General features: G+C 39.2%; 2 protein-coding genes across 2 annotated transcripts in view; one reads left to right on the top strand and one right to left on the bottom strand.

Annotated features, from left to right (window-relative positions):
• The window catches only part of ttc1 (tetratricopeptide repeat domain 1), a 48,916-nt gene extending 43,025 nt beyond the window's left edge, over window positions 1–5,891 (top strand). The window contains exon 8 of the mRNA XM_063053572.1: window positions 5,327–5,891. Coding sequence (XP_062909642.1) covers window positions 5,327–5,463 — 137 coding nt within the window. The 3' untranslated portion in view covers window positions 5,464–5,891. The remainder of the gene's footprint in view (window positions 1–5,326) is intronic.
• Window positions 5,892–6,030: 139 nt separating this feature from the next.
• Window positions 6,031–26,153, bottom strand: part of pwwp2a (PWWP domain containing 2A) — a 39,454-nt gene continuing 19,331 nt past the window's right edge. The window contains exons 4-5 of the transcript XR_010018660.1: window positions 23,363–23,413; window positions 6,031–12,435 (exon numbers count right to left, since the gene is read on the bottom strand). The gene's annotated coding sequence lies outside the window, so the exon portion shown is untranslated. The remainder of the gene's footprint in view (window positions 12,436–23,362; window positions 23,414–26,153) is intronic.

Here is a 26,153-nt window from a genome sequence, read left to right as displayed (position 1 = left end):
TGACTGCATGACGTAGCTCTTACTATCTCTGCTTCTTTATCACTGCTGAACATGCCAGTACAAATAAAATGCAATTTTTGACTTGTCAAGCTTTCTCTTATGAGTTAGAACTGTCGTCCAGCTGAATGGGACTGCCCTTTCTTAGTTTTGCTCTTAGCTGATCATAGTCAGAATAATTCCTGCATTGCTTTTGTTCCCTCCTCCTACTGTGCTTTCAAATTCATCTGAAAATCTGTGTTTGACTTTTTTTTCACAGTCTCCTTCTCTTTTAAGCAACTCCTTTTGAGATTATTACATAAAAACATCACCACTTCCAACTATATGCCAACAACACCTGTCACTGCTTCTATGATGCCATTCTAGTTCCTTAATATTCTCCCCTGAATTAATTTTGAAAGCCATTGCTTTGCTTCCTTGCCATAAACTTCATTTTCTCATCGTAATTTGTGTCCTATTGCCAATATCTCAGCAAGCTCACATCCCATTTAACCTAAACTGAGTTCTCAATCCCATATTTAACACTATAGCAGTTTCACACACAAAATGCTGGAGGAACTCTGCAGGTCAGGCAGCATCTGTGGGAATGAATAACAGTTGATTTTTTTGGGCTGAGACTCTTCTTCAGGACTGGAAAGGAAGAGGTAAGATGCCAGAATGAAAAGGTGGGGGGTGGGGAAGGGGGTTAGCTAGAAGGTGATAGGTGGGTAGGAAAGATAAAGGGCTAGAGAGTAAGGAATCTGATAGGAGAGGAGAGTGGACCATAGGAGAAAGGGAATGAAGAGGGGACCCGGGGAGGTGATACGTAGTTGAGAAGAGATAAGAGGCCAGAGTGGGGAATAGAAGAAGCAGGAAGGGGGCGAGGGAAACATTTTTTTAACCTGAAAGGGAAATCTATATACATGGTATCAGGTTGGAGGCTAAGCAGACAGGAAATAAGGTGTTGCTCCTCCCCCTGAGGGTGGCGTCATCGTGGTACAAGAGGAGCCCATGAAATATGCATCTGTTTTTATTGCCAAGACGCTTTTAACTTTCACCTTCCATCCTCATCTGATGCAAAAGTGTATATTTCCTGAAATCCAACCTGCATTATTGTCTGTGTCTTCTGAGGCTGGTATTAATTAGGTCCCACATGAAATGCATAGTTTGTGCTGTTAGGTGCATTTAAAGATTGTGGATTTGATCCATAATATCAGATGAGTGAGCAGATCATAGCCAAGCAACATACATCAAAGTTGCTGGTGAACGCAGCAGGCCAGGCAGCATCTCTAGGAAGAGGTGCAGTCGACGTTTCAGGCTGAGACCCTTCGTCAGGACTAACTGAAGGAAGAGTTAGTAAGAGATTTGAGAGGGGGAGGGGGAGATCCAAAATGATAGGAGAAGACAGGAGGGGGAGGGATGGAGCCAAGAGCTGGACTGGTGATTGGCAAAGGGGATATGAGAGGATCATGGGACAGGAGGTCCAGGGAGAAAGACAAGGGCGGGGGGAACCCAGAGGGTGGGCAAGGGGTATAGTCAGAGGGACAGAGGGAGAAAAAGGAGAGAGAGAAAGAATGTGTGTATATAAATAAATAACGGATGGGGTAGGAGGGGGAGGTAGGGCATTAGCGGAATTTAGAGAAGTCAATGTTCATGCCAGGGTAGTTTTTGTGAAACAACATCTGATCAATCTCTTACAGAAAAGAAGTGAGAAATAATAAATCCCAAGGGTTCCAAGTTCTAATCACCATTCCAAACCAGTGGATAGTACTAGTAGTAGAAAATAATGTAAATGTTCATCAGCCTAAGCAGCTTCTATAGAGAGAAATAATTAGAAAATATGTTTTGGAGGTTAATATTCCAGTAGCACATTGCACTAGTGTCCTTCACTTGCCTTATCATGATATTAGATAACAGTCACAGTTCTGTCAACATTTGAGTCCTTGGATTATTAGTAAAGCCCATCTTCCCTATCTGAATTAACATTTAGATAATCAATCTGCTTTAATCATAATTTCCTAGCAGCCATTTGGTAGTGGTATTGGGAAAATATTTGACGCTTTGAGTCATGCAATTTAAAAATGATGGAATGGAAGAAATTATTTTGCAACAAACTACAAAAAAAAAGAAAAGGAAAGCTGTGTCTTATTTGATTTAATACCTAACCAACAGGTGCATTTATCTCCAAAATGTACCTGGAATAATATATTTTGTCATTGGTTCCACTCACTAATCAAATAAAATCGTTGATTTCAGAAAAATGTTTCAAAGCTTAGTTTATGGTATGATTTGGCTAAATGGCAACTTTATTTTCGGTAAGTGTCATGGTTTAGAGTTCCCAAAGCATGTTTTCTTTTCAAGGATGGAATTTGTTTTTTTAAAGTTTACATTGGTTCATTTAAATACACAGTGCACATTAAGGTACTTGCATTTGTGATGTTATGGAAGGTGTAATCTCTTTTTAGTTCAGGAAAACAAATAGTTTGTAGTTGTCATGTACGTGCTTTCAAGGATGCCATAGTTTTGCATGGTTTTAGTTGCTTTATTTAAATTTGTTTTGATTATTGGAGGAATACCTGTGTGAGAGTTTCAGTTTCATTAACTAAAATTAGTTGTTTTTGTGTACTAATAGTGTTGTATAATGAAAGAGAGAAGAATATTATTTTACCATGTTAACACATTTTGTCCTTTTAAAAAAAATGTTTTTTGTGTTTCTGCACATTCAGAGTGGAGGTATTCCACTGTCTGGTATTATTTGGGGAAAAGGTGGGGTCACAGGGCAGAGTAGATCAGAGAGGGGAAAAATGTACATAATGGATCAAAAAACAGATCACTTGTTGGGGCTATAAAGACAATCAAATAATAGGAAGGATACAGTAGAACAGATTTGCAAGAGCTGTAGATTATTGATAATGAAGAAGTTCAATTACCCTGTCATGAATTGGTTGAGGCAAAAGGCTGTCTTCATCAAACTTTATCAAGATACAGGACATTACAAGAGATACAATAAACAAGAACAGTATTGTGATACTGGGTGACCTAAAATAAAAGTCAATGAGCATTTTGGATTGCTGTAGCAATTGAGAATCACAATATAATTACCCTTGAATGTGGGAGGAAGAATACAAATATTGAAACCAGGTCCACAAAAAAAGGGAAAGTCAATTTAGAAGTACTTCAGAAGAATACCAGGAGTGCTTTGGACAAACAAAGAATAATATTTGAGGGTTGGCATGCTTTAGCTTTTGGGGAATTCACTGTTTTGATGTGAGGCCATGTGCACCAGTGGATATGGGTCTGTACAGTTAATTTTGTGCATGTGACCATTGAAAAGGTGTTTCATAATGGAGTAAAAATCGAACAGTTATTTTCAAGAATTGAAGGTTATAATTAAAGTGAACACATTTATGGTGATTGACATGAGCTGACATAAGAAAAGTCTTTCATGACTATCAAGTCTTAGTACAGTAGCTTTTGAGAAGCCTATGGGGTATCAGGAATTGTAACAGTGTGGATACAACTTCAATTTGGGATTTAGAGAAGAACTTACTGCGACTGACTTAGATTTGAGGATGAAAGATGCAATTTTGAAATTTACTAACAGTGCAGAACTTGGAATTGTACTGAAACATGGGGAAGATGGTTAAAGGCATGATGTGCACGGACTGGCGATACAGTAGCTGAGGTGCAACACAGAATTTAATACATTGTGGTGGAAATAAGGAAGAGAGAAAATAAGTTAAATAATGCAGTTTTAAATTGGATATAAGTGAGATGCCAGAAGTGTTTATGTACAAATGTTTGAGGATAGTAGAATTTGAGCAAGCAGATAATGGAGCACAAGGAGTCTTAGGTTTTGTGAGTAAATGCACAGAATGCAGAAGCATGGAATCTATGCTAAATCTATGTAAAATTCTGGTTGTGGCATGAGTAGACGAAAGACTTCTAGCACTACATTCAGAAAGGATTTGGGTGGTTTTTGGGAATGTTCATTAGAGGTTTATTAGGGAAGTATCAGGGATGAGGAAATAGTTATTTTGAGATGCTGACTTTGTAATCCTTTTGACAGTATGTCTAATAAAGGTACTTAATCTCATAGAAGAGTTAGTTTAAAAATAGTAACCTGTTTCTAATGGCTTAAGAATGAAGAACAAAAGACAGCATGAGGAAAAGCAATTCCATACTCAGTAGTTAGAACACAGAATGCATATCGTACTTCAACGAGAGTGGAGGCCTTGGGCTGGCTGATTTAAGTTGTGCTCTATACACTCGAGAGTTTTATGATCAAATTGCAGAGTGGCTCATCTAGGTAGCTAATACTTTAACACTGTTGCTTGTCCATTGATATGCCTTCAACTCATGAAGAAAACAATCATGTTTATACTTAAATTAAAGTTTACAACCTCTGTTAAACATATTTAACAAAGGAATGCAAGAAGAGATATGAAAGATTTAAAATTAATTTTCTGAAGAAGAAAAGAACGTTTCTGTGGCCTGTCTTCAAGTCTTATTTGCTTTTCACCAGTCCAGTCATTGTGGAAAATTGGCTCATGAATGCTCACAGTACTTTCAGGGCCCTAACCAAATGTGATTTGCCATGTATTCTCCAAGATGTTGCAAACCTGCACCTTCTGCGACCTAGAAGGGGATTTACTATGTACTCACATTTCCTGGCAAGAATGCCTAGGAAAGGACACAAAATTAGTCAGAGGCAGAACTATGGTCGTTTCAACTCAGGTGTCGTGAGAAGTTACTTTGACTGAGAAGACTGATTGTTTATTCTCATAATTTTGGAATATATCTGATATCTTTCGGGTTTGTATGAATTCCTTCGGTTATGCTGAGATTGCAAAATATTGAATTGCGAAGGATCAGGATATCAAATGGAGCAGCTTTTAGTTTTCCACATTATGTGGAGTTCTGCATTCATCTGAAAGTTCCTAACAGTTTTGTTGCCAATTCAGCTGCAAATTCCAGAATGATAGCTTCTATGTGCAAACTGTTTCATAGTTTTTAAGCTCTGTTGGCTTGCCTGTTTCCACTTACTAGCATGATGTAAATCGATTGCACAAAACCTTCGTAGGTAATCAACCTTTTATGGAACTTTGGTCCAGTGCTTTACTTCCTTTTGTACTGCTCAGCATCTTCTCAAGATGATTATGTACTTCTGGATAATTTGTTGCAGAATGACTCTGTAGCAGTGAAACCTTGTTTATTGACAATGGAATGATTTGTTCATGCATTTGTGCAGCTTTCAAAGAAATAAGTTCTTGTTTTAATTGTCTGCAGGCTAAATCCTTTCATGTTAACTTGAAGAATCACGCTACAGATTATTTTCTTTTTATTGTAGGCAAGCTGAAAGATCTTGGCAACATGGTTCTGCGACCTTTTGGCCTGTCCACTGACAACTTCCTGTTACAGAAGGATCCAAACTCCGGCTCGTACTCTATCAACTTTGTGCAAAACCCAAATAACAATAATAGATAATACTTATTACTGGAAATAGTTCGGTTTAAGAGTGTGCTTGACCAAAATGTAGTTGTACAATTATAAAATGCAGCTTTCCCAGCAAACAAATTTGTTCCAATTATTGCTGCATTTTTTGCAGGTATTTCAAGTTTTAAGACACTTGATTTGAGCTGCTTGGAAGTAAAGGCAACAGTTGAAGCTGTAAGCTTTTTATCATTGTAATTGGATAAGTATTAATCCAAGTATGATTTTGTTTTGGTGTTCGGAAAGATATTTCTTCATTTTCATTAAATGCAGATAAGAATTGCCATGTAAGGTTTTTGTTTGTTGTCTGCAAACTACTGATGGGATGTTTAGTTATGTACTGTTGATCATGCTGTATATCTTAATAAGTTTACTGCCTTATTTTCTGTGGACTCCCAAAAAAAAACAAAATAAAGTTAGAATATACATTGGTATGTTTCCTTCTAGTAAAATAGCGATGCACTCAGATGCAACAGCTTCTACGGGGTTAATCAGAGATGTCATTGTCTTTTTTTATGATCACAAGACCCTGCTGGACATTAAAAATTGAAAGTACTGCAAGTCTTCTCCTTTAGTGAGTTGTTCATCGGCTGAGAAACTGGAGATCTGGATGGTGTGGACTGCGATGCTGCCTTTGACGGGCATCAGTACGCAAAGGAGGTGCGCAATCTAACAGCAAGTGATCGTCCTAGTCACCTTTCTTGTGATTGCAAGGCCCTTGGACATTGGTGGTGTGAATTGCTGCGAGTCCAGTTCATTGGTTTATTGGTGAACAGCGTGGGCAGATGGCGGGGAAGCTGTGTGGCCTCAGTTGTAGCAGGGGCTAGCCCTCAGGCCGTGGGTGTTGTCTGCTTGCAGTGGGAGTTGGGTGCTCCACTGAACTGCTGGAGACAGTGTGCTGAGATATTCACAATGGAATCAGAGCTGCTGCCCCCACTGTTTGCTCAGCATAAGAAAAGCTTTATTATGTTTGATTGTAGACTGCTGCAGCATTCATTGACTCAGGGACTTGCACCACTTTTTTGTGCGACTGTATTTTACTGCTTTCTTTTATGTGCTTGTGATTGTTTATGTGCTTGCTATTTGGCATGTGCAAAATGTACCTTGCGCTGTGTATGACTGTTGGTACTGTGCTTTGCACCTTGGCCCCAGTGTAACGCTGTTTCGTTCGACTATAACCATTGGCATTAATGTATGGTTGAAAAACATTTAAATTTGAACTTCAAAGAACTTGCTGGAAATAAAAAATATTTAATGCGTACTTCATTTTGATAAAACTTGCAGTGCTTCAGTATGCAAGTAGAAGTTACTTATCTGTGCCTAAGGAGGACAGCTAGCTTTCTTATCCAAACAATTTTTTGAAAGAGCATGGATAATGTTATAAAGCAATGCACTATAACCATCCAGATGGCTCAACAGATCCACACTATTGTGTTTAAGCTATATCTCTACTTCTTGCCAGTCTTGCTCATTTTTATCTGGCGTTGGCCTAATTGCATCTGTTCTGCTCACTTCAGTTATTCTTTTTGATAGAAGTTCCACAAAATTTACCCAAATAAAATCATTGTCTTTACATTTGTGTATCAAATTGACTCACATTCTAACAGACCTCATGAAGGAAATCATTTGGTGCATCAAATCCATACTGGCTCTGTGCATTCCCATCAACTATATTTCCTTGTAAACTACTCACTCTTGTTTAATCATTAATAGCCACCGATTCTCCTGTCAGCCACTTACACCCTGGATGAGTTTCAGTAGCCAATTACTGTGACAACCAGTGGATCTATGGGTGTGGGAGGAAGCCTACATCTTCACAGGGAGAATGTGCAAACCCTACATAGATGGCAGCAGAGTTCAGAATTGAACTCAGATTGCTGGAGCTGTAAGCCAGTTGCAGTACCTACAGTGCTACTCTGCCATCCAGAGAACTATCAGTTCTTACCTTAGCCTTTTTGTTTTTGAACACAGAGCTTTATTTCTCATTCTTTCTTTTACAGTTACGACAACTTTGTTTTGAAATCATTGTAGTGGATCATCTTTACATCTTATCTACCACCTGTCTATCTCCTTAATATACAATGCCTTGTAAAAGTATTCAGCCCCCAACCCTTTGTTCACATAAATGAGTATTACAACCAAAGATTTTGATCAATTTAACTGAGAATTTTTATTTGTGCATTGCACACTTCCTTTGTTTTTCACAGTAGAGCCTTAAAAGAAATTATAAAGCGTGAAAAACTAAAAATTCAAAAACTGACAAGTTTTCATCCCCCTTTTCTCAGTACTTAGTTGAATCACCTCTCACAGCTATTACAGCCAGTAATCTTTTTGGATAACTTCTCTGTTAGCTTTGCACAATGTGATGGAGTGAGATTTGCCCATTCCTCCTTGCAAAATTGCTCAAATTGTGCCAGGATAGTTGGGGAGCAGCGATGGACAGCAATCTTGAGGTCTTGTCAGAGATATTCAATTGGGTTAACGTCAGGATTCTGACTGGACCATTCAAGGACATCAATTTTCTTCATTTAAAGCCATTCCATAGTTGCTCTGGCAGTGTGCTTTGGGTCATTGTCCTGCTGAAAAATAAACTTCCTCCCCAGTTTAAGCTTTCTTAATTCCAGGAATATCTCTGTTTTTAGCAGCATTCATCTTCCCATCAATCCTGACTGGATTTCCAGACCCTGCTGCTGAAAATCATCCCTATAGCATGCTAATTTACAGTTGGGATGGTGTTATCTGGCTGTTGCACATTATGAGATTTACGCCACATTGTTGAGGCCAAAAGGTTCCACATTAGTCTCATCTCACCACAAGACCTTCTTCCACATCTTTACAGTATCTTACAAGTGACACTTTGCAAAGTCTTTATGGGCAAGGATTTTTTTTCAGCTAAGGCTTCTTCCTTGCCACTCTTCCATGTATACCCTTTTTGGACAATGTGTTAGAGATTGTGGAGCCATGAACTTCATCTATTGCAGCAGCTGACTTCTGTAGCTCACTCAGTGACACTGCTGTCCCAGTAGCCTCTCTTACAAGTGTCATTCTTCTCTGGTGACCGTTTTGAGGGGCAGCCTGACCTAAGCAGTGTGGCTGTGGTTTTATATTTTTTACACTTTTTCATGATCGACTGCTCTGACCTCCAAGGTATGCTCAGTGCCTTTGAGATGGTCTTGTACTTTTTCCCAGATTTGTGCTTTGTTGTTATAATTTCCCTGACTTACCTTGAATGCTCGTCTTCATTTTGGTTTGGTTGGTTGAAAATCTACCATACTGTTGGGGGTGGGGGGGGGGTGTGAGTTGGTAAAGGTAATTCTGTATATTGCACCTGAGGAAGGTTAGCGTAGTAATTACAAAGGGATGAGTACATTTTCAGCTTCAAGTGTTTGGTTTCTAATTGTTAGTAAATTGTTGACAGGGTTTGGAATTTTTCTTTTGCTTTGACATGATGCACAATGTTTTGTAGATTAGCTAGAAAATCCTACTTCAATATAGTTTACATTTAGAAAAGGTGAAAATAGTGGGGACTGAATACTTTTTCAAGGCACAGCACAGTGATCAGAATAATCGATAGTTGTGGTCTAACCAATGTGCTACAAAGATTTTGCACAGCTTCATTGCTGTACGATTCTACTGCTTTTGAAATGAAGTCAAAGGCTTTTATTTATGTCCTATTTTAATGGTTTTCCATTTTATAACAACAGATCCTTTCATTCTGTACCTCATTTAGAAACATGGACTGAGTTTATAGCCTTTCCTATTTGAATCATTAAAATGTGAAAACTTACATATACACAAGCTCATTTGCCAATTATGTGCTCATGCTGCAAGGCTGTTGCTGATTTCCTGTGCAGTAGTTTCCTACAGTTCTCTATATTAAACCAAATACACTACTCTTCCCACCCATCAATACTTAAAGTCTATTGTGTAAATTATAATGAACAATAATTCCAGCAGCAATAGCTGTGGAACACCACATCTCACCTCTTTATACCAGTCTGAATAATCACTTTCAGTCCCTGGAAACTCCATCTATTTCTTTGCTTTACATTCTGCTACATTATACCCTGTTTCTGTGTGCTGATCTTTTTTTCTCAATTGTACTATGTATTTCAGAAATGCACATTTTAGAAATCTAACTATATTGGCTTCTCTGTCACCCTTGCACTTAACTGATGACTTAAAATAACATTGGGCAACAAAGATTTTGCTTCCTGAATAGTGTATGTTATGGATTTTGGGCTGCTGATCATGAGAATCCCCATGAAATTTCCCTATAATGCACCTTTTTTTTTGAAAATGTTTACATTTGTTATTTCTATTCATAATTCAAGTCAATTAAAATGTTGCCCACAATGTAATCTGATGTAATTCTATTTTGTCCAGGCACGCTTAGGCAGGATGGATGACGCATAGTGGGACAGGTTTTAGAAAGGTTATAAAAGCATCACACACAGGTATATCAGCTTGCATTCCTGTTGCACATATTCTATGCGCATAGCATATTGTGTGTGCTCGTTATAATAAAGTAATTGTATTTTCAGGAGTATTTGTGATAGCAAAATGTTTCACAAATGTAATAGCTGTGATGAGTGTTTGCTTAAATCTCAAAGACGAAGAATGCCTCCTCTTATTAAGAAAGCCCATGAGCTCTACTTTGGGTGTAAAATTGGCGACCAAGACAAAGCCTGGGCTCCTCACATTCGTTGCGCAATATGCACTGTCGATCTTAGCGGGTACTTGGAGGTCAATGCTGTCATTGTCCCAGTGATATGGTGAGAGCAAAAGGATCATATGACAGACTGCTACTTCTGTCTGACCAGTGTGTCTGGTTTCTCTGCTAAAAACAAGAAACCTATTGAATACCCCAATCTCTCTTCAGCTATGAGACCTGTGCCACATGACAATCGTCTTCCAGTATCAAAGTTACAAGTGACATTCAGTCTAGCGGAGGCAGATGAAGATGCCATGATACACAAGCCAGGAACAGAAAACAACACTGATACTGATACAGATTTTGAACCCTTTATGTTAAATGAGTGTCACCTGCTAACTCAATCTGAGTAAAAGCACCTGGTCAGAGATTTGCATTTGTCAAAGGCAAAAGCAGAATTACTGGGTTCAAGACTGCAAGGATGGAATCTGCTGCTACCATTTACACAAATTTCCATGAAGGATTTCGATATTTGAGACAGATGTTTCCCAGAATAACTGATGCCAAGATTAAAGAAGGCATTTTTGTTGGTCCACGAATCAAACAGGTCTTCAATGACAGGCAATTCAAAGAACTTCTAGTGAGCCCGGAGAAAATCACATGGAAGGCATTCAAGGAATTTGTCGAAAATTTTCTTGCCAACTGCACAGCAGCAAACTTATGTGCATCTGGTTGACAGCATGCTGCAAGTACATAAAATCATGAAGTGCCGCATGTAACTGCAGATTTGTTTTCTGCATTCCCATTTAGACTTCTTCCCTGCAAATCTTGAAGCTATCAGTGACCAGCATGGTGAAAGATTTCACCAGGACATTGCAGTCATGGAGAAACAGTATCAGGGCAAATGGAATCCATCAATGCTGGCTGATTATTGTTGGACACCGAGTACAAACAAAAATCATCAACAATGTTTTTTAGCTTATTTGAACTATTGCAAATCAGCAGCACCATTATGCAATTAAATGCATTGTATTCAATAAAAGTTAATTTCCTGTTTCTCCACATTCCTACGTGATACAAGTAGTCCAAAATTATATTTGTGTTCAGCTTCAAGTGCTCTATCATAACCACAAAGAATCTCTGAGGATGCAACACTTTTGGAGGAAAAATTGCTATCCAGTGTTATATAAGTGAAATTTTACAAACTCTATTCACTGGCATCCAACTCCAGCCTTCTCCCTGACCATTGAGTAAGGCTGAGCCTGACTGACTGCAAACTTGTTGTACTAAACATAGACGAGCCAAGTATCAGCTAGATTTCCAAGGCCTCTGTAATATTGTAAGGCTGCAAGTAAATAGCAGCTATCAACCTTAAGCCTTTCCTAGTTTGGTTGGCAGTGAGATGATGATGATGATGATTGTAGAAATTATGACTTTAATTCGGGGGCTAGAAATTGTGTCATGTCAAAATGTGCTTATAACTAATCATGTACAGCAGCCCAATCAATGATTAGTTCTATTGTGCATGGACCCCAGAGATTGTTCACTGTAAAATGTATTGCCCATCTTGTGTGCAAAAAGACCTTTCTCCAGCTTACTCCATCACTGCGGGGAAATAAGGCAGGTCAGATTTATGAATTTGGTGGGGCAAGAGAGGGATGGGGAAGGTTGATAGATAAGTTGGAAGAATGGAAGTGGGGGGAAGGAAGGGAGGAAGCTATCTGCTTGGGGAATGAAGATTTTAGACTCACTAAGGTTGGAGAAGTTCTGAAAGAGACATTGAGCAAGGGTTAAATTCAGAAATTAAACCTCGCCAGCCTATTGACATATCTAGTGCTGGAATCCATGATCTTGTATTTGGTTAGATAGATTCATTGAAGTACTTGTTTTCATGATGAAAACCTGCCTTTGAATGAAAATCCACATGAAACACCTCACTTATACAACTGAATTTTTGGGAATTGTGTCTTAGTGTGCGTAAGTGTTCAGCATGTGACATTATTTCTAGGATAGTATTTCTTACATCTATGAAGTTCACATCACTCTCCAGTAGTCTGAAGTGTTGACCGTGAATAACAGAGGAAAATTAGTCTTCTGCATTGCGAATGACCATTGTCATTAACTCAGATATTCTCACTGATATCTGGCTTCTCACTAACTACAACAAAACAGAATGAAGATAGTCTTACCAGTATCTGGGAAAGTGACTGTCATCACAAAGCAATATTGAATCCTTCACACGAGATTCTGCAGATGCTGGAAATCCAGAGTAGCATACAAATGCTGGAGGAACTCAGCAGGTTACACAGCATCTATGGAAAGGAATAGAGTTGATGTTTCATGAATTAGTTAGTGATTTTTTCTACTTGAAGTTATATAAGACATTGGTGAGGCCACATTTGGAGTATTGTGTGCAGTTTTAGTCCTCCCCCCACAAGAAAGATGTAAATAAGATTGAAAGAATACTGAGAAAATTTACAATGATGTTACCAGGTGTGGAGGAACTGAGTTATAAGGAAAGATTGAATAGGTTAGGACCTTATCCCTTGGAACATAAAAGATTGAGAGATTTGATAGAGGTATACAGAATTATGAGGAGTATAGATAGAGTAAATGCAAGCAGGCTTTTTCCACTGTGGTTGGGTAGGACTACAACAAGAAGTCATGGGTTAAGGGTGAAAGGTGAAAAGTAAATGGGAACATGAGGGGAAACTATTTCACTCAGGGTTATGAGAGTGTGGAATGAGCTGCCAGCGCAAGTGGTGCATGCAAGCTCAATTTAATCATTTAAGGGTAGTTTGGATAGATACAGGGATGGTAGGAGTATGGAGGGCTATGATTCCGGGTGCGGGTCGATGGGAGTAGGCAGTTTAAGTAGTTCAGTGTGGACTTGATAGGCCAATAGGCCTATTTCTGTGCTGTACTTTTCTGTGACTATTCTGCCTTGAGCTGTTTCTCCTATCACGCACTGTTGCACAGTAATGAACTGTATGAGACAGGAGGCAGTACTAAAAGCCTGGGACTTGTCATGTACAGTGGTACCTTGCACTGGAAATTGCTTTGGGATGGGGAAGGACTGGAACCCTCCAGCTCAAGTTCTGTCTGCTGCATAGATTTAAGGGATTGTCATAATTTCTCATATTCTTTTCAAAGAGACATGCTTTTTCAAGAAGCCTTTAAAATAAATTTAAGTTACTGAAAGCACTGTAAAACATAGGAGTCACATTGATCCAATTCACTTTATATCTAAGTAAGTTGTTGTTAGCAGTATGTTGCTTAAAATTTCTAAGCGAAGCCATTGCCTTCTATTATTTTAGCTGTTAAAGGCCTGCAGAAGCTACATTGGACATGAAGACATTTAAGTGTGCAGTGAATAAGACCAGTAGTTAATATGAGAACTCGGCTAACTTGTGCATTTGAGCATCTGAATGATTAGCCATTGTAGAAGGAAACAACCATGTTTTTTTTTCCTGTATCTTTCCATTCTCAAGTAAGGCAGCACCCATGATTTTTTAATGTTTTGTATTTAACGTTTTTATATCGTCAAATATATTTGTCGTATTTGAGAACTACTTAAGTTGCTAAATTACTCTTTTTTTTTAGGTTAGAGCATGTGTTAGTGTCACTGAATGTCCAGAATAAAACAGTTTTATTGATTTCTGCCTTTTTGTTTAATACATTAATGTACTGCAATGCAAGTTCTACAGAATATAAAAGACAAACCATTTTAGAATAGGATGCTCACAACAATAAGTTGGATAGTAAGTGGAACATAAATGATAAAGTGTGAAGCTGGATGGGATTGCAGAGGCTATTAAAGGATTTGGGAGGTTGGATTTATAATTTAGGTGTTGCTACTCTTGAGCCAGTATATGTAGATGATCAAGCACAAGGCAAATCAATAGACCTTTACGGTATGTTTATCAGAATTTGGATGATCACCAATTTGCACAGTATAAAAGATTAAATGCTTACCTTCAAGGGTGTTGAAATTGGTCTTTTCTAACAAGAGTAAAGGCATGGTTATGGATTTAGCAGAGGATGTAGAAAGTGATTCTTCCTTAAAGTACTGTTTGCAATTTTAAAGCATTATTAAGACGGCTAAAATATTCCAAGAAGTTCTGAGAACACTTTTGAACAAAGATTGATGCAAAGCTACAGAATGAGGTATTTAGTCAACAGTACAATTTTAGTGTGGGAGGCTTGAACTGGAAAGAGCTGACAAGGACTTGTGAGATTGTGGGAAGGTTACAAACATAGGGAAGGGAGAATCTGCTGAGAAAGTTCAGAAGATTGGTGAGAATTTTATAATTTGGATGTTGCTTCTTCAGGTGTTAATATAGGTCAGCAAGTACAGAGACAAATGAATAGACTGTGGTGTGAGTTATGTACGTCAGAATTAGGTTTTTTACTGCTGTCTTATATGTTGTCCTTCTGCAGCAGTACAGTGTAAAGATGTAACTATAAAATTACGAACTAAATAAAAACTGCAGAAAAAAGGCATAATAAGGTAGTGTTCATGGACCATTCAGAGATCCAATGGCAGAGGGAAAGAAGCTGTTTCTGGTTAATCACCAAGTGCCAAAATAGTGGAGGCTAAATGGAGCAAAGACTTGTGACAGAAAACATGTGTAGGCAGGGATAACATTGGACAATGTTATGGAGGTGTGAGTAGGCAGTCGTGATGGTATCTTTTTCATGTATTGAATACATCACTGAAGACAAGAGCTACATTTTATATTCATTTCTGATTGCCCTTAAGGTGGTGCAAAACTCACCCAGTTTCTGCACATGCCTAGTTATGCATTACGTGCACTTGGACACGAGTGTACATGCCTGGGCACTTTCATTGGTTACTGCATCAGAAACACTTATGCAACCCACAGTCTTGCTTTTCCAATGCAATTCATCATTTTGTTGAAATTGAATTAGGACTGCTTCTTGTAACAGCCTGCCAACATGATGATTGACAGTAGATGAAGTCAGTGCAGAGTGTTGAATTGGCTGGAGCTTGGCATCTGTAATGGAACTGCAGGAGGAAATTGAGATGCATCGTCTGTTTTGTGTGCCTAGCTGAAGGTGATCAAGAATACTTTAAATCTTGCTCCTTTCATATGCTGAACTGTGCTGTTACAAATGTGAATGCTCGTGGAGTCTCTGCTCTTGACAGTTGTTTAATTGTTCCTGACTATTTTCACCTAGATGTGACTGTAATGTCTTGGATTGATTCATCATTGAAATTGTTCATCTCCCTGGGAATATTATGCTGGTTAGCACGCATGTCCTCTGGAAGCTTCAGGAAGTTGAAACTCATTTTTCAGTAGGTCTGTTGCTGTTCCAGAATGCCCAAGTTCTTTAAGTTCACTCTTCTTTAACTAGGGATCAATTCTTTGGCTGATTGATGAGGAAATGTATAATTTCCCAAGCCATTTCATGGGGTTACAGATATTTGTACAGTACAGTTCCTTTGCTGATGATTGATGCATAGTACATCACGTGTATTTTGAATATAGCCACATAGCATGTTGCCCCACCTAAGCTGGAGGGTGTCCGCAGTGAGAAGATAGAAATTTCTGTCCGTGACAATGATGCAGCTGTGCCTCCCACTATAGGGTAGCATGTAAAATGTCCTTTCCTGCTCAGATGCTGTGCCAGTCATTAACAATTTATTACAGCAACTAGATAGATCAGCCTGCATGTCTATAGGACAGAGAGATTAGTCGCTTTGTGATTAACAGTCCTTAGAAGGAACCAACCATTTGTCTTTCAGGGGATAATGACCCCCTTCTATCTCATTTTACAACACTGCAACCAGACTAACCTTGGTTTTAATTACAGGCGATGCTTTCTTGCTTTGTGTTTGTGTCTGTGATTCATCCTCCATCTACTGCTAACTTCCCATAGTCTGTCTTTTGACAGTTCTGTTAACCTTTATTAGTTCAACTGTTATTACAAAATTCCATTCTATTATTCAGTTCACAACAGTCAGTATGATCATTGTATGATAGACAATAGGAAAATTCAGTATGTTGGCATAAACTGTCAAAGAAAATTATTGGGATAGATGAAAGGAAATTTTACCAGAGTCTAACCTAAGTATCTCATTTTGACACAAAGTGGGTTTTGCTTGATGTTGTCATGGAAATAAACTATCAGCAATTTTGGCTGATCTGCTAATTGTCACAGCTGCTGTAACCCACACGACATGAAACTCTTTTGGATTCAATTGGAAAAAAATGCACAAAAATTATGTTTTTTTTTCCAGTGTCTACCTTGAGCCAATTTATTTCCCTACTACTTTAGAACATGATGAGCAAGCTTTGTACTACAGGAGCAAGTTCCAGTATTTCAATTTTAATACTTCATTGTCAAGCAGGTTATATTTGAAAACATTAAATGGTATATTTTCTTACTCACAAATTTGAGATTTCTTGTGAACCTCTCCTTGCGTCAAATCCCACTTCGCCCCTCTAATTAGTTCTGTTTTTAGATTCAGCTGTAAATACTCAAAAGTGGTGAATTTTCTGACTACTGTAATACCACCTTGTTTACAGTCATGAAATTTCATAGGTTCATATGAATATGTCTTCAACAAACGTTGTACTGTATTATTACACAAACTGATTTTAAATACATAGCTGGGCTTTTCTGGGCGGCACAGTCACAATCGAATTGGCACAGAAGGCCTCACGCAGGTTGGAGAGTGAAAAATTTAAATAAAAGAGCTTTTGTGGGATTTCAGCTCTTATTGGTGGTGCAGTTGGCCTCACACATTAAGCAAGGGCAAATAAAAGTAAGACAGGGACGTGAAGTGGTTATTGTTGAAGTGGCCATTGTGTGAGAGGACCAATATTAGAGAGGGAGGCTTTGGCAAGAAAAGGTTTGGTGAGGTACATATTTGGTAAGTTTTCTTCTTCATTCTTCATCTGCTGTGCATGGTTAGAGCAGTGAGAATGGCTCTGGGAGCTGTGTTGTGTTCTTTGTGTAAAGTGGGGATTCTGGGAGATGGCCAGCCTCCAGGATAACCTCGCCTGCACCAGGTGCACCAAGCTGCATTACCTCAGCCAACACGTTAAGGAACTGGAGCTGCAGCTCAATGACCTTCGGCTCATTCGGGGAAATTGAGGAGATGTTAGATAGGAGCTATCGGGAGGTAGTCTCTCCTAAGTTGCAAGAGGCAGGAAAATAGGTGACTGTCAGGAGAGTGAAGGGAAATGGCCAGCCAATACAGAGTACCCCTGTGGCTGTTCCCTCAACAATAAGTATACCATTATTGATAGTGTTGAGGGGGACGACCTACGGGGGAGGGAGGTTGCGGGAGAGCTGCAGCGACTGTGCCTCTGGCACTGTGGCTCAGAAGGGAAGGTGGAAGAGAGGACTGCAGCAGTGATAAGGGATTCCATTGCTAGAGTAGACAGGAAATTCTCTGGACGTGATAGAGACACACAGATGGTAGGCAGCCTCTCAGGTGCCAGGGTCAGGGATGTCTCAGATCGGGTCCATGGTATTCTAAAGGGAGAGGGTGAGCAGTCAGAAACCTTGCTGCATATGGATACCGATGACAAAGGTAGGAAAAGTGAGGAGGTCCTGAAAAGAAGATTTAGGGAGCTAGGTAGAAAGCTGAAAAGCAGGACCTCCAGGGTAGTAATCTCTGGATTGCTATCTGTGCCTCATGCCAGTGAGAGTAAGAATAGGATGATTTGGCAAATGAATGTGTAGCTGAGAAACTGTGTAGGGGGCAGGGTTTCAGATTTCTGAATCATTGGGATCTCTTCTGGGGACGGTATGACCTGTACAAAAGGGACAGATTACACCTGAACCCAAGGGGGACCAATATCGTTGCAGGTAGGTTTGCTAGAGCTGTAGGAGAGGGTTTAAACTAACTTGGCAGGGGAATGGGAACCAGAGTGACAGGACTGTTGGTTTACAAGCTGGGACAGGTTGTGATCGTCAGGAAGGACAGGCAGAATATAGGACAAAATTGCAATCAGTGGAATGAGTTGCAGTGTAAAAGAGGGACAGAACTGAAAAGTTTGATGGATATGGGACTGAAGATGTTAAATTTGAATGCATGCAGTATATGGAATAAGGTAGATGATCTTACATTCACAGAGATTGGCAGGTTATGACGTTGTAAGTATTATTAAGTTGTGGCAGAAAGAAGATTATAATTGGGAACTTACCATCCAAGGGTACACATTATATCAGAAGGACAGGCAGATAGAGTGGAGGTGGTGGGCTCTGTTGGTAAAAAAAAATTAAATCAAACCTTAGAGAGGTGACATAGGATCAGCAGATGTAGAAACCTTCTGGGTAGAGATAAGAAACTGCAAGGGTGAAAAAGACTAGTGGGAGTTATAAACAGAGCTCCAAACAGTAGCCAGGATGTGGGCTACAAATTACAATGGGAGATAGAAAAATTATGTGAAAAGGGCAACATTATGATAGTCATGGGGGATTTCAATATGCAAGTAGATTGGGAAAATCAGATTCTTGCCGGCCCCTAAGAGAGAGAGTCTGGAGAATGCCTATAAGATGACCTTTTAGAGCAGCTTGTGATTGAGCCCACTAGGGGATCAGCTATTCTGGATTGGGTGTTGCGTAATAAATCAGATTTGATTTGGGAGCTTAAGATAAAGGAACCCTTAAGAGGCAGTGATCATAATATGATAAATTCACCCCGCAATTTGAGAAGGAGAAGCTAAAGTCGGGTATGTCAGTATTACTGTGGAATAAAGGAAATTACAGGGTCATGAGAGAGGAGCTAGCCAGAATTAATTGCAAGGGGATGCCAGCAGGGATAACGGCAGAGCAACAAAGGCTGAAGTTTCTGGAAGCAATTCAGAAGGCGCAAGCTGGATACATCCTACAGAAGAAGAAATATTCTAAAGACAGGGTGATGCACCCATGGCTGATGACAATAGTCAAAGCCAACATAAAAGCAAAAGAGAGGGCATATAAGAGAAGATTAATTAGTGGGAAGCTAGAGGATTGGGAAGTTTTTATAAACAAACAGAAGGCAACTAAAAAAGCCATACGAAGGAAAAAATGAAATATGAAGATAAGCTAGCCAACAATATCAAAGAGGATAACAAAAGTTTCTTTCAGATATATAAAGAGAAAGAGAGGTGAGAATAGATATAGAACACTGGAAAATGATGCTGGAGTGGTATTTAATGGGGTACAAGTAAATAGCGGATGAACTGAATGAGTATTTTGCATCTGTCTTCACTGTGAAAGACACTAGGCAGTATGCCAGAAGTTTGAAAGTGTCAGGGAGCAGAAGTGAGTGCAGTTGCTATTACTAGGGGGAAGGTACTTGAGAAACCAAAAGTCTGAATTTAGATAAATCACCTGGATCATATGGACTATACCCCAGGATTCTGAAAGATGTATCTAAAGATATTGTGGAAGCATTAGTAATGATCTTTCAAGAATTGCTAGATTTGGGAATGGTTCCAGAGGACTGGAAAATTGCAAATGTCACTCTACTCTTCATGAGGGAGGAAGGCTGAAGAAAGGAAATTATAGGCATATTAGCCTGACTTCAGTGGTTGGGAAGATGTGGAATTGATTGTCAAAGATATGGGTTCGGGGTGCTTTGAGACACATGATAAAACAGGTCAAAGTCAGTATGATTTTTCTTAAGGGAAAATCTTGCCTGACAAATAGCAGTATCAGTGGATGTTGTTTACTTAGATTTTCAGAAGGCCTTTGACAAGGTGTTGCACATGATACTGCTTAACAATATAAGAGCCCATGGTAATACAGAAAAGATACTCGCATGGATAGAGCATTGGCTGATTGGCAGGAGGCAGAAAATGGGAATAAAGAAAGCCTTTTCTGATTGACTGCCAGTGACTAGTGGTGTTCTGCAGGAGTCAGTGTTGGGACTGCTTTTTAAATTGTATGTCAATGATTTGAATGATGGAATTGATGGCTTTGTGGTCAAGTTTGTGAATGATATGAAGATAGGTAGAGGACAGGTGCTACTGAGGAAGCAGGAAGTCTGCAGAAGGCCTTGTACAGATTAGGAGAATGGGCAAAGAAACTGAAAGTGGAACACAGTTTCAGGAAGTGTATGGTCATGCACTTTGGTAGAAGGAATAAAAGCACAGACTATTTTCTAAATGGGTAGGAAGTTCAAATCTTCAAGGTACAAAGAGACTTGGGGGTCCTTGTGCAGATTCCCTGCAGGTTGAGCCTGTGGTGAGGAAGGCAAGTGTGATGTTAGCATTCGAGAGGACTAGAATATAAAAGCAAGGATGTAAAGCTAAGGCTTTATAAGGCACCGTTGAGGCCTCACTTTAAGTATTTTGAGCAGATTTTGGCCCCTTATTTCAGAAAGGTTGTGCTAACATTGGAGAGGGTTAAGAGGAAGTTTATGTGAATGTTTCCTGGAATGATTGATGACTCCTGGCCTTTACTCATTGGAATTTAGAAGAATGGGGTGAGGGGTGGGGGAAAATCTCATTGAAACCTATCAAATGTTGAAAAGCCTAGATCAAGTGGATGTGGAGAAGATGTTTCCTATGGTGGGGAGGTCTAGGACCAGGGGGCACAGGCTCTGAATGGAGTGATGTCTATTTAAAACAGAGATGAGGAGGAATTTCTTCAGACAAAGTTTGGTGAGTCTGAGGAATTCATTGCCACAATCGGCTGTGGAGGATAGGTCGTTGGTTGTGTTCAAGGTGGAGTTTGATAGGATCTTGATTAGCCAGGGCATTAAAGGTTATGGGCAGAAGGCAGGAGAATGGGATTGAGAGGGAAATGGATCAGCCATGATGAAATGGTGGAGCATTCTTTATGGGCTGAATGGCCTAATTCTACTCCTATGTCTTATGGTCTTATATTTTAGGACTGGTGCATTAAAAACTAGTGCATCATGGGCATAGTCTGCTTACCTCACTGTAAAATTAGTTTCAATTCTAAAAAAAAATTGTTTGGGTTTATAAAGATAAGATGTGAAAAAGGGCCCAATTACCCTTTGGTTTGTAGCAATCTTCAAGTACCCAATTTTACACCATCCCCACCCTAATCTATTTTACTCTCCACCCATTTCCATTATTCACTCCCATATTCTACTGTACACTTGCGCAGAAGGGATAACGTGGCAGTTATTTCACCTACCAGCCAGTGTGTTTCTGGGATGTAAGGAGAAATCACAGCATCACAAGGAAATCTGTAAAGAATATGTAAACTCCACTTAGACTGTGCGATGTTGGCTTTACTTGTGGCCTGCTAAGATAACTATTTCCTCAACAGTTCTTTGAGGTTTCTGATGGCTATCGAATATGAGACTTGATCATCTGAGCAAAGAAAAATATATTTTCATGACTCTTATCAAACACAGGCATGTCATTGTTGAGGAAAGGAACATATGAGCATTCCTCCGCTGAATTCATTAATCCCTCCCAGAAATATTTCGCTCTTAGTATCTAAGTTTTTATACCATCAGCTGGCCTTCATCATTACGACTGAACTATGTTTTATGCTTTGCACTCAAACCCACTAAAAAGGTTCAGGATTTTTTGTAGAATCATTTCATTCGGAAGAAAGGAACCTTTTTTCTTTCAGTAAACTTTCACACCAGATCACATGGATGAAAAAAATAATCACTTGAGAACTGGAATATCCAGGCCCTGAAAATGAAGCAAGCTGAAAACACTGTTTCTATTACTGAATAATATTTATTTTATCTAAATAAATATTAGTCAGTAAAAACTAACAAGCTGTTGGGAGATTTTTAAGGATCAAGGAACCTGAATGTTGAAAAGTGGTAACTGTAGAGTTGTTGATGATAGGTGGCTGGAGAGGAGACACGCTTGTCCTGAGGTTGATATGCATCTCCAGAATTTTGAGGCCATTCAGCTGCAAGTTGTTATGATTGCACCAGCACACCAGCACACCAGCTTGCTTACTTCCTGTGGAACTTGGAAAAATTGCCTCTGGTGATTAGTCCAATGACAGTTGGCAAACTTTATCAGTTTAACAGATGGATTTGGTGTCTCCAGTCATGCATTTGATTAAATGGACAGGGTTACTAATACTGGGAATGTGTGCTTAGGAACAAAGATGAAAACAATCCATGATGATTTAAAAGGAAAGTGACTAAATAAAACAATCTAGGTATGCAATGATGGAGCAGAGAAATTGAGGGAACAACGTATTTGGACAATTAGCAGTTGGGCAGTAAGGAACTTTGCCAGTTTTACAGTTCTACATAAACAGTAAGTAGCATCTACAGAAAAAAGTAATTTTTCATATTTTCTGTGTCCTTGGGAAAAGTTATTACTTTTGTGTTTAGAATGTGCCAGATTAACAGAATTAAACTTTAAAATGACTCAACCTGTTTCGTTAACCTTACTGACCATTTCAAATAAAAATATTGCATTAAAAAAATAAGAATATCGTATACAATGTTTCTAATGTTCTACAGGACATACATTGGAATCTGATGTACCAGGCACACTATATTTTATCTTTTTATTTTATATTAATTTACAGGTACTGTAGTTAAAAGAAGTTGATTTTTATTTGTCCCTTTATTTTGCTGGCTATTAATCCATTTGAACCACTTCCCTCCCTTGATGTCTGTCATTAATTGTAAGAGAGGGCAACTGCACTTTCACTTTCAAATGATTAGCATCAGTTTTAAAATCTGCATGGATGCCTCCAGCAGAACTAAGTTGATGTTGTTCAACACGAGAAAATCTGCAGATGCTGGGAATTCAAGCAACACACAAAATGCTGGTAGAACACAGCAGGCCAGGCAGCATTTAGAGGAAGAGGTACTGTCGATTTTATTTATTCATTTATTATTCCCCCATCCCTTTTTTGCTCTCTCTCTTTCCCTCTCACAATCACTCCTTGCCTGCTCTCCATTTTCCTCTGGTGCTCCCCTCCCCCTTTCTTTCTCCTGTGTCTCCTGCTTTGTTTCCCTTTAGCCAATCAACTTCCCAGCTCTTGGCTACATCCCTCTCCCTCCTGTCTTCTCCTATCATTTTGGATCTCCCCCTCCCCCTCCCACTTTCAAATCTCTTACTATCTCTTCTTTCAGTTAGTCCTGACGAAGGGTCTTGGCCCGAAACGTCGACTGTACTTTTTCCTATAGATGCTGCCTGGCCTGCTGTGTTCTACCAGCATTTTGTGTGCATTGCTTGATGTTGTTAAACTTACCTTTCAATTAACAATTATATTTGCAACTAATTGTAAAGACATAAGATTCATTGGAAATACCTTTTACTCAGGCTGCTAACCAAAATGAAGAAAAATATCAAAGTAGCTCTCCTACAGAAGAAAAGGGACAGCAGACAGAAACCAGTAAATAACAATATGTAGCCGGTGAATTCCAATGAATGCAGCTTAGCAGGTAGGCATACTTATCACTTCCACTGTGTTTTCATAATTTGTATGTACATTTATACTTAAAACTTCAAAGTGAATTTATTATCAAAGTATATATATGTTACCATATACAACCCTGAGATTTATTTTCTTGCTAGCATTCACAGTAAATACAAGAAACACAATAGGATCAATGAAAGACTGCACCCAACAGTACTTACAGACAACTAATGTGCAAAGGTCAACAAACTGAGCAAGTATAAAAAGAAAGAAATAATAATAAATAAGCAACAAGCATTGAGAGCATGTTGAAAAATCCTTGAAAATGAATCGATAGGTTGTAGGAACAGTTTACTATTGGGGTGAGTGAAGTTATCACCTCTGGCTCGTCAGCGGGTAATAACTGTTCCTGAACCTGGTGCTGTGGGTCCTGAGGCTCTGTGCCACCTTCCTGATGCCTGATGACAGCAGTGAGAAGACAGCATGGCCTGGATTGGTGGTTGTGGGGAGTCGGGGGGTTCCTTGATGATGGATACTTCCCTGTGACAGCACTCCATGTAGTTGCGCTTAATTTATTCATTATATGTTTGTAGGTTCCTTTCTGTTATTGCTTGCACAAGGAAATAAATAGAACATCCTTTATAGAGGCCAGTACCAACCAAATATATATATATATTTATCTACTTATTGAGATACAGCGTGAGATAGGCCCTTCTAGCCCTTCAAGCCACGCTGCCCTACAATTCCGATTTAATCCTAGCTTAATTAGAAGACTCGATGAGCCAAATGCCCTAATTCTGCTCCAGTATCTATTTATAGAGTATTGACTATCCATAAGGGTATCCACTAAATCCCCAAGCTTTTCACAAACAGATATTATTTCCATTTCTTCTACATCCAGCTAACTGTGGACCAACAGAAGAATCACCTCATGGTTAGAGGTTTGTTTCTTAAAACAAGTGACAAGTTATCTTCAGGTTAACTGTGCTATCAGACCTTTTCAATGGCCAATACTACCTAGAGAGATGAACACTTAAAAATAATTCTATCTTCTACTCTAGTTTCTACCAGCACTCTCTTCAACCAAAGCAACACACACACAATGCTGGAAGAACTCAGTGGGTCTGGCAGCATCTATGGAAAAAAGTAAACCGTCGACGTTTTGGGCTGAGACCCATCTTTGGGACTGGAAAGGAAGGGATAAGTCAGAGTAAGAAGGTAGGGTGAGGGGAGGAAGAAGTACAAGGTGGCAGATGATGGGTGAAGTAAAGAGTTGGGAAGTTGATTCATGAAGGAGACAAAGGACTGGTGAAGGGGGAATCTGATTGGAGAGCTGCCACACTTCAAACTCTGTAACCACTTTTACTGAGCACAATTACACTAATAGCCATGCATGAACCAAAATCATGGGAAATGACACTAATCTTCAAAAAATGAGATTCTGTTGCTTGCAGTAGTCTAGGGGTGGTTTGCACTGTACATTCAGCATGTGCATAACTTTTTGTGCTTTTAGTTGATAATTAAAAGAAAATTGGAATTCTGTCAAGAATAGTAGCTTAGAAATTGCTGCCAAATTTTACAAAAAGCAGCTGTGCTGGAGAGAGGAACAAGGAGACCCTGACCTTGAGGTAGAGAATGAAAGGAAGTATGAGTAAGAGGAGCAGGTGGAAGAGGTACCAATGAAGAGGGTGTTCATGTCAGCATTATGGTGTCACAAGGGCAAGTGGTAAAACAATTAAAGGGGAATTGAAAGATACATGAGAGACAATAGTTTGCAACACTATAAGATGAGGGGAAATGGGATCATTGGAATTGCTGGGAGTTGGGTTGAATCCAGTGGGATAAATAGCCGTTTATTGATCATGAGTAAGCATCCATCGCTTGAATGAAGGAGCCACATATTGGCTGCACAGGATATAAGGGAATTCCTGATTAAGCATGTGAAATCAAAGCAAACCTGCTCTATGCTCCAGCCAATAGTTTGTACTAACATAGTATTGAATAATCAAATAGGGCAGCCTGGTTGACACTTAATCTTTTACCTGCTGCTTTTTAGATTCATTTGCATTGATGGCTAGACATCAATAAATGTATCCCTGCTCCATTTGCTCTTGTGCTCAGCAGGTTACACTGATTTTTTTGCGAGGACATGAAATCTATTGGTGAATTGCTCCTTTGAGTGGGGATTCTCATGCCTGCAGGAAGCAACTGTAACCACTTCCTGTCAGACTCTTCTTACAATTGATGTGGCAGGTCTCCTGTTCTCTGCACACACAGGACCATTCTTCTGCAGAGAGTGCATCTTCACAAGCTGTCACCTACTTCAGACTGGATCATAACTAAGTTCTAAATTTGTGTTGAACTGTGTGTGTTTCTATCGAAAAAGATGGAAGTCTTGTTTTAGTGCACATTTCTACAGTAAACTATTTTACTTCTCTTTCAAACATGTTTTTGATCAATTCCACAAATTATTTTGTCTGTGAACCCAAATGAGTGTAAATGCTTTGTGTGAATGTTAAAATTCAATTCTAGGCTACTATTCTTGACAAAATTCCAATCTTCTTTTAATTATCAACCAGAAACCAGTAGAAAGAAAATTTAATAACTTTGTCATGGAGTTTAAATGGGCAATGTGTTTAGCTTGTTGATCAAGGTATCACCTTTTATATTATAAATAGAATGA

Source organism: Mobula hypostoma, chromosome 7 (genome assembly GCF_963921235.1).
Source record: "Mobula hypostoma chromosome 7, sMobHyp1.1, whole genome shotgun sequence".
Taxonomy (NCBI): Eukaryota; Metazoa; Chordata; class Chondrichthyes; order Myliobatiformes; family Myliobatidae; genus Mobula; species Mobula hypostoma.
The sequence above is the reverse complement of the archived record's forward strand: the minus strand, read 5'-3'. Positions and strand labels throughout refer to the sequence as shown.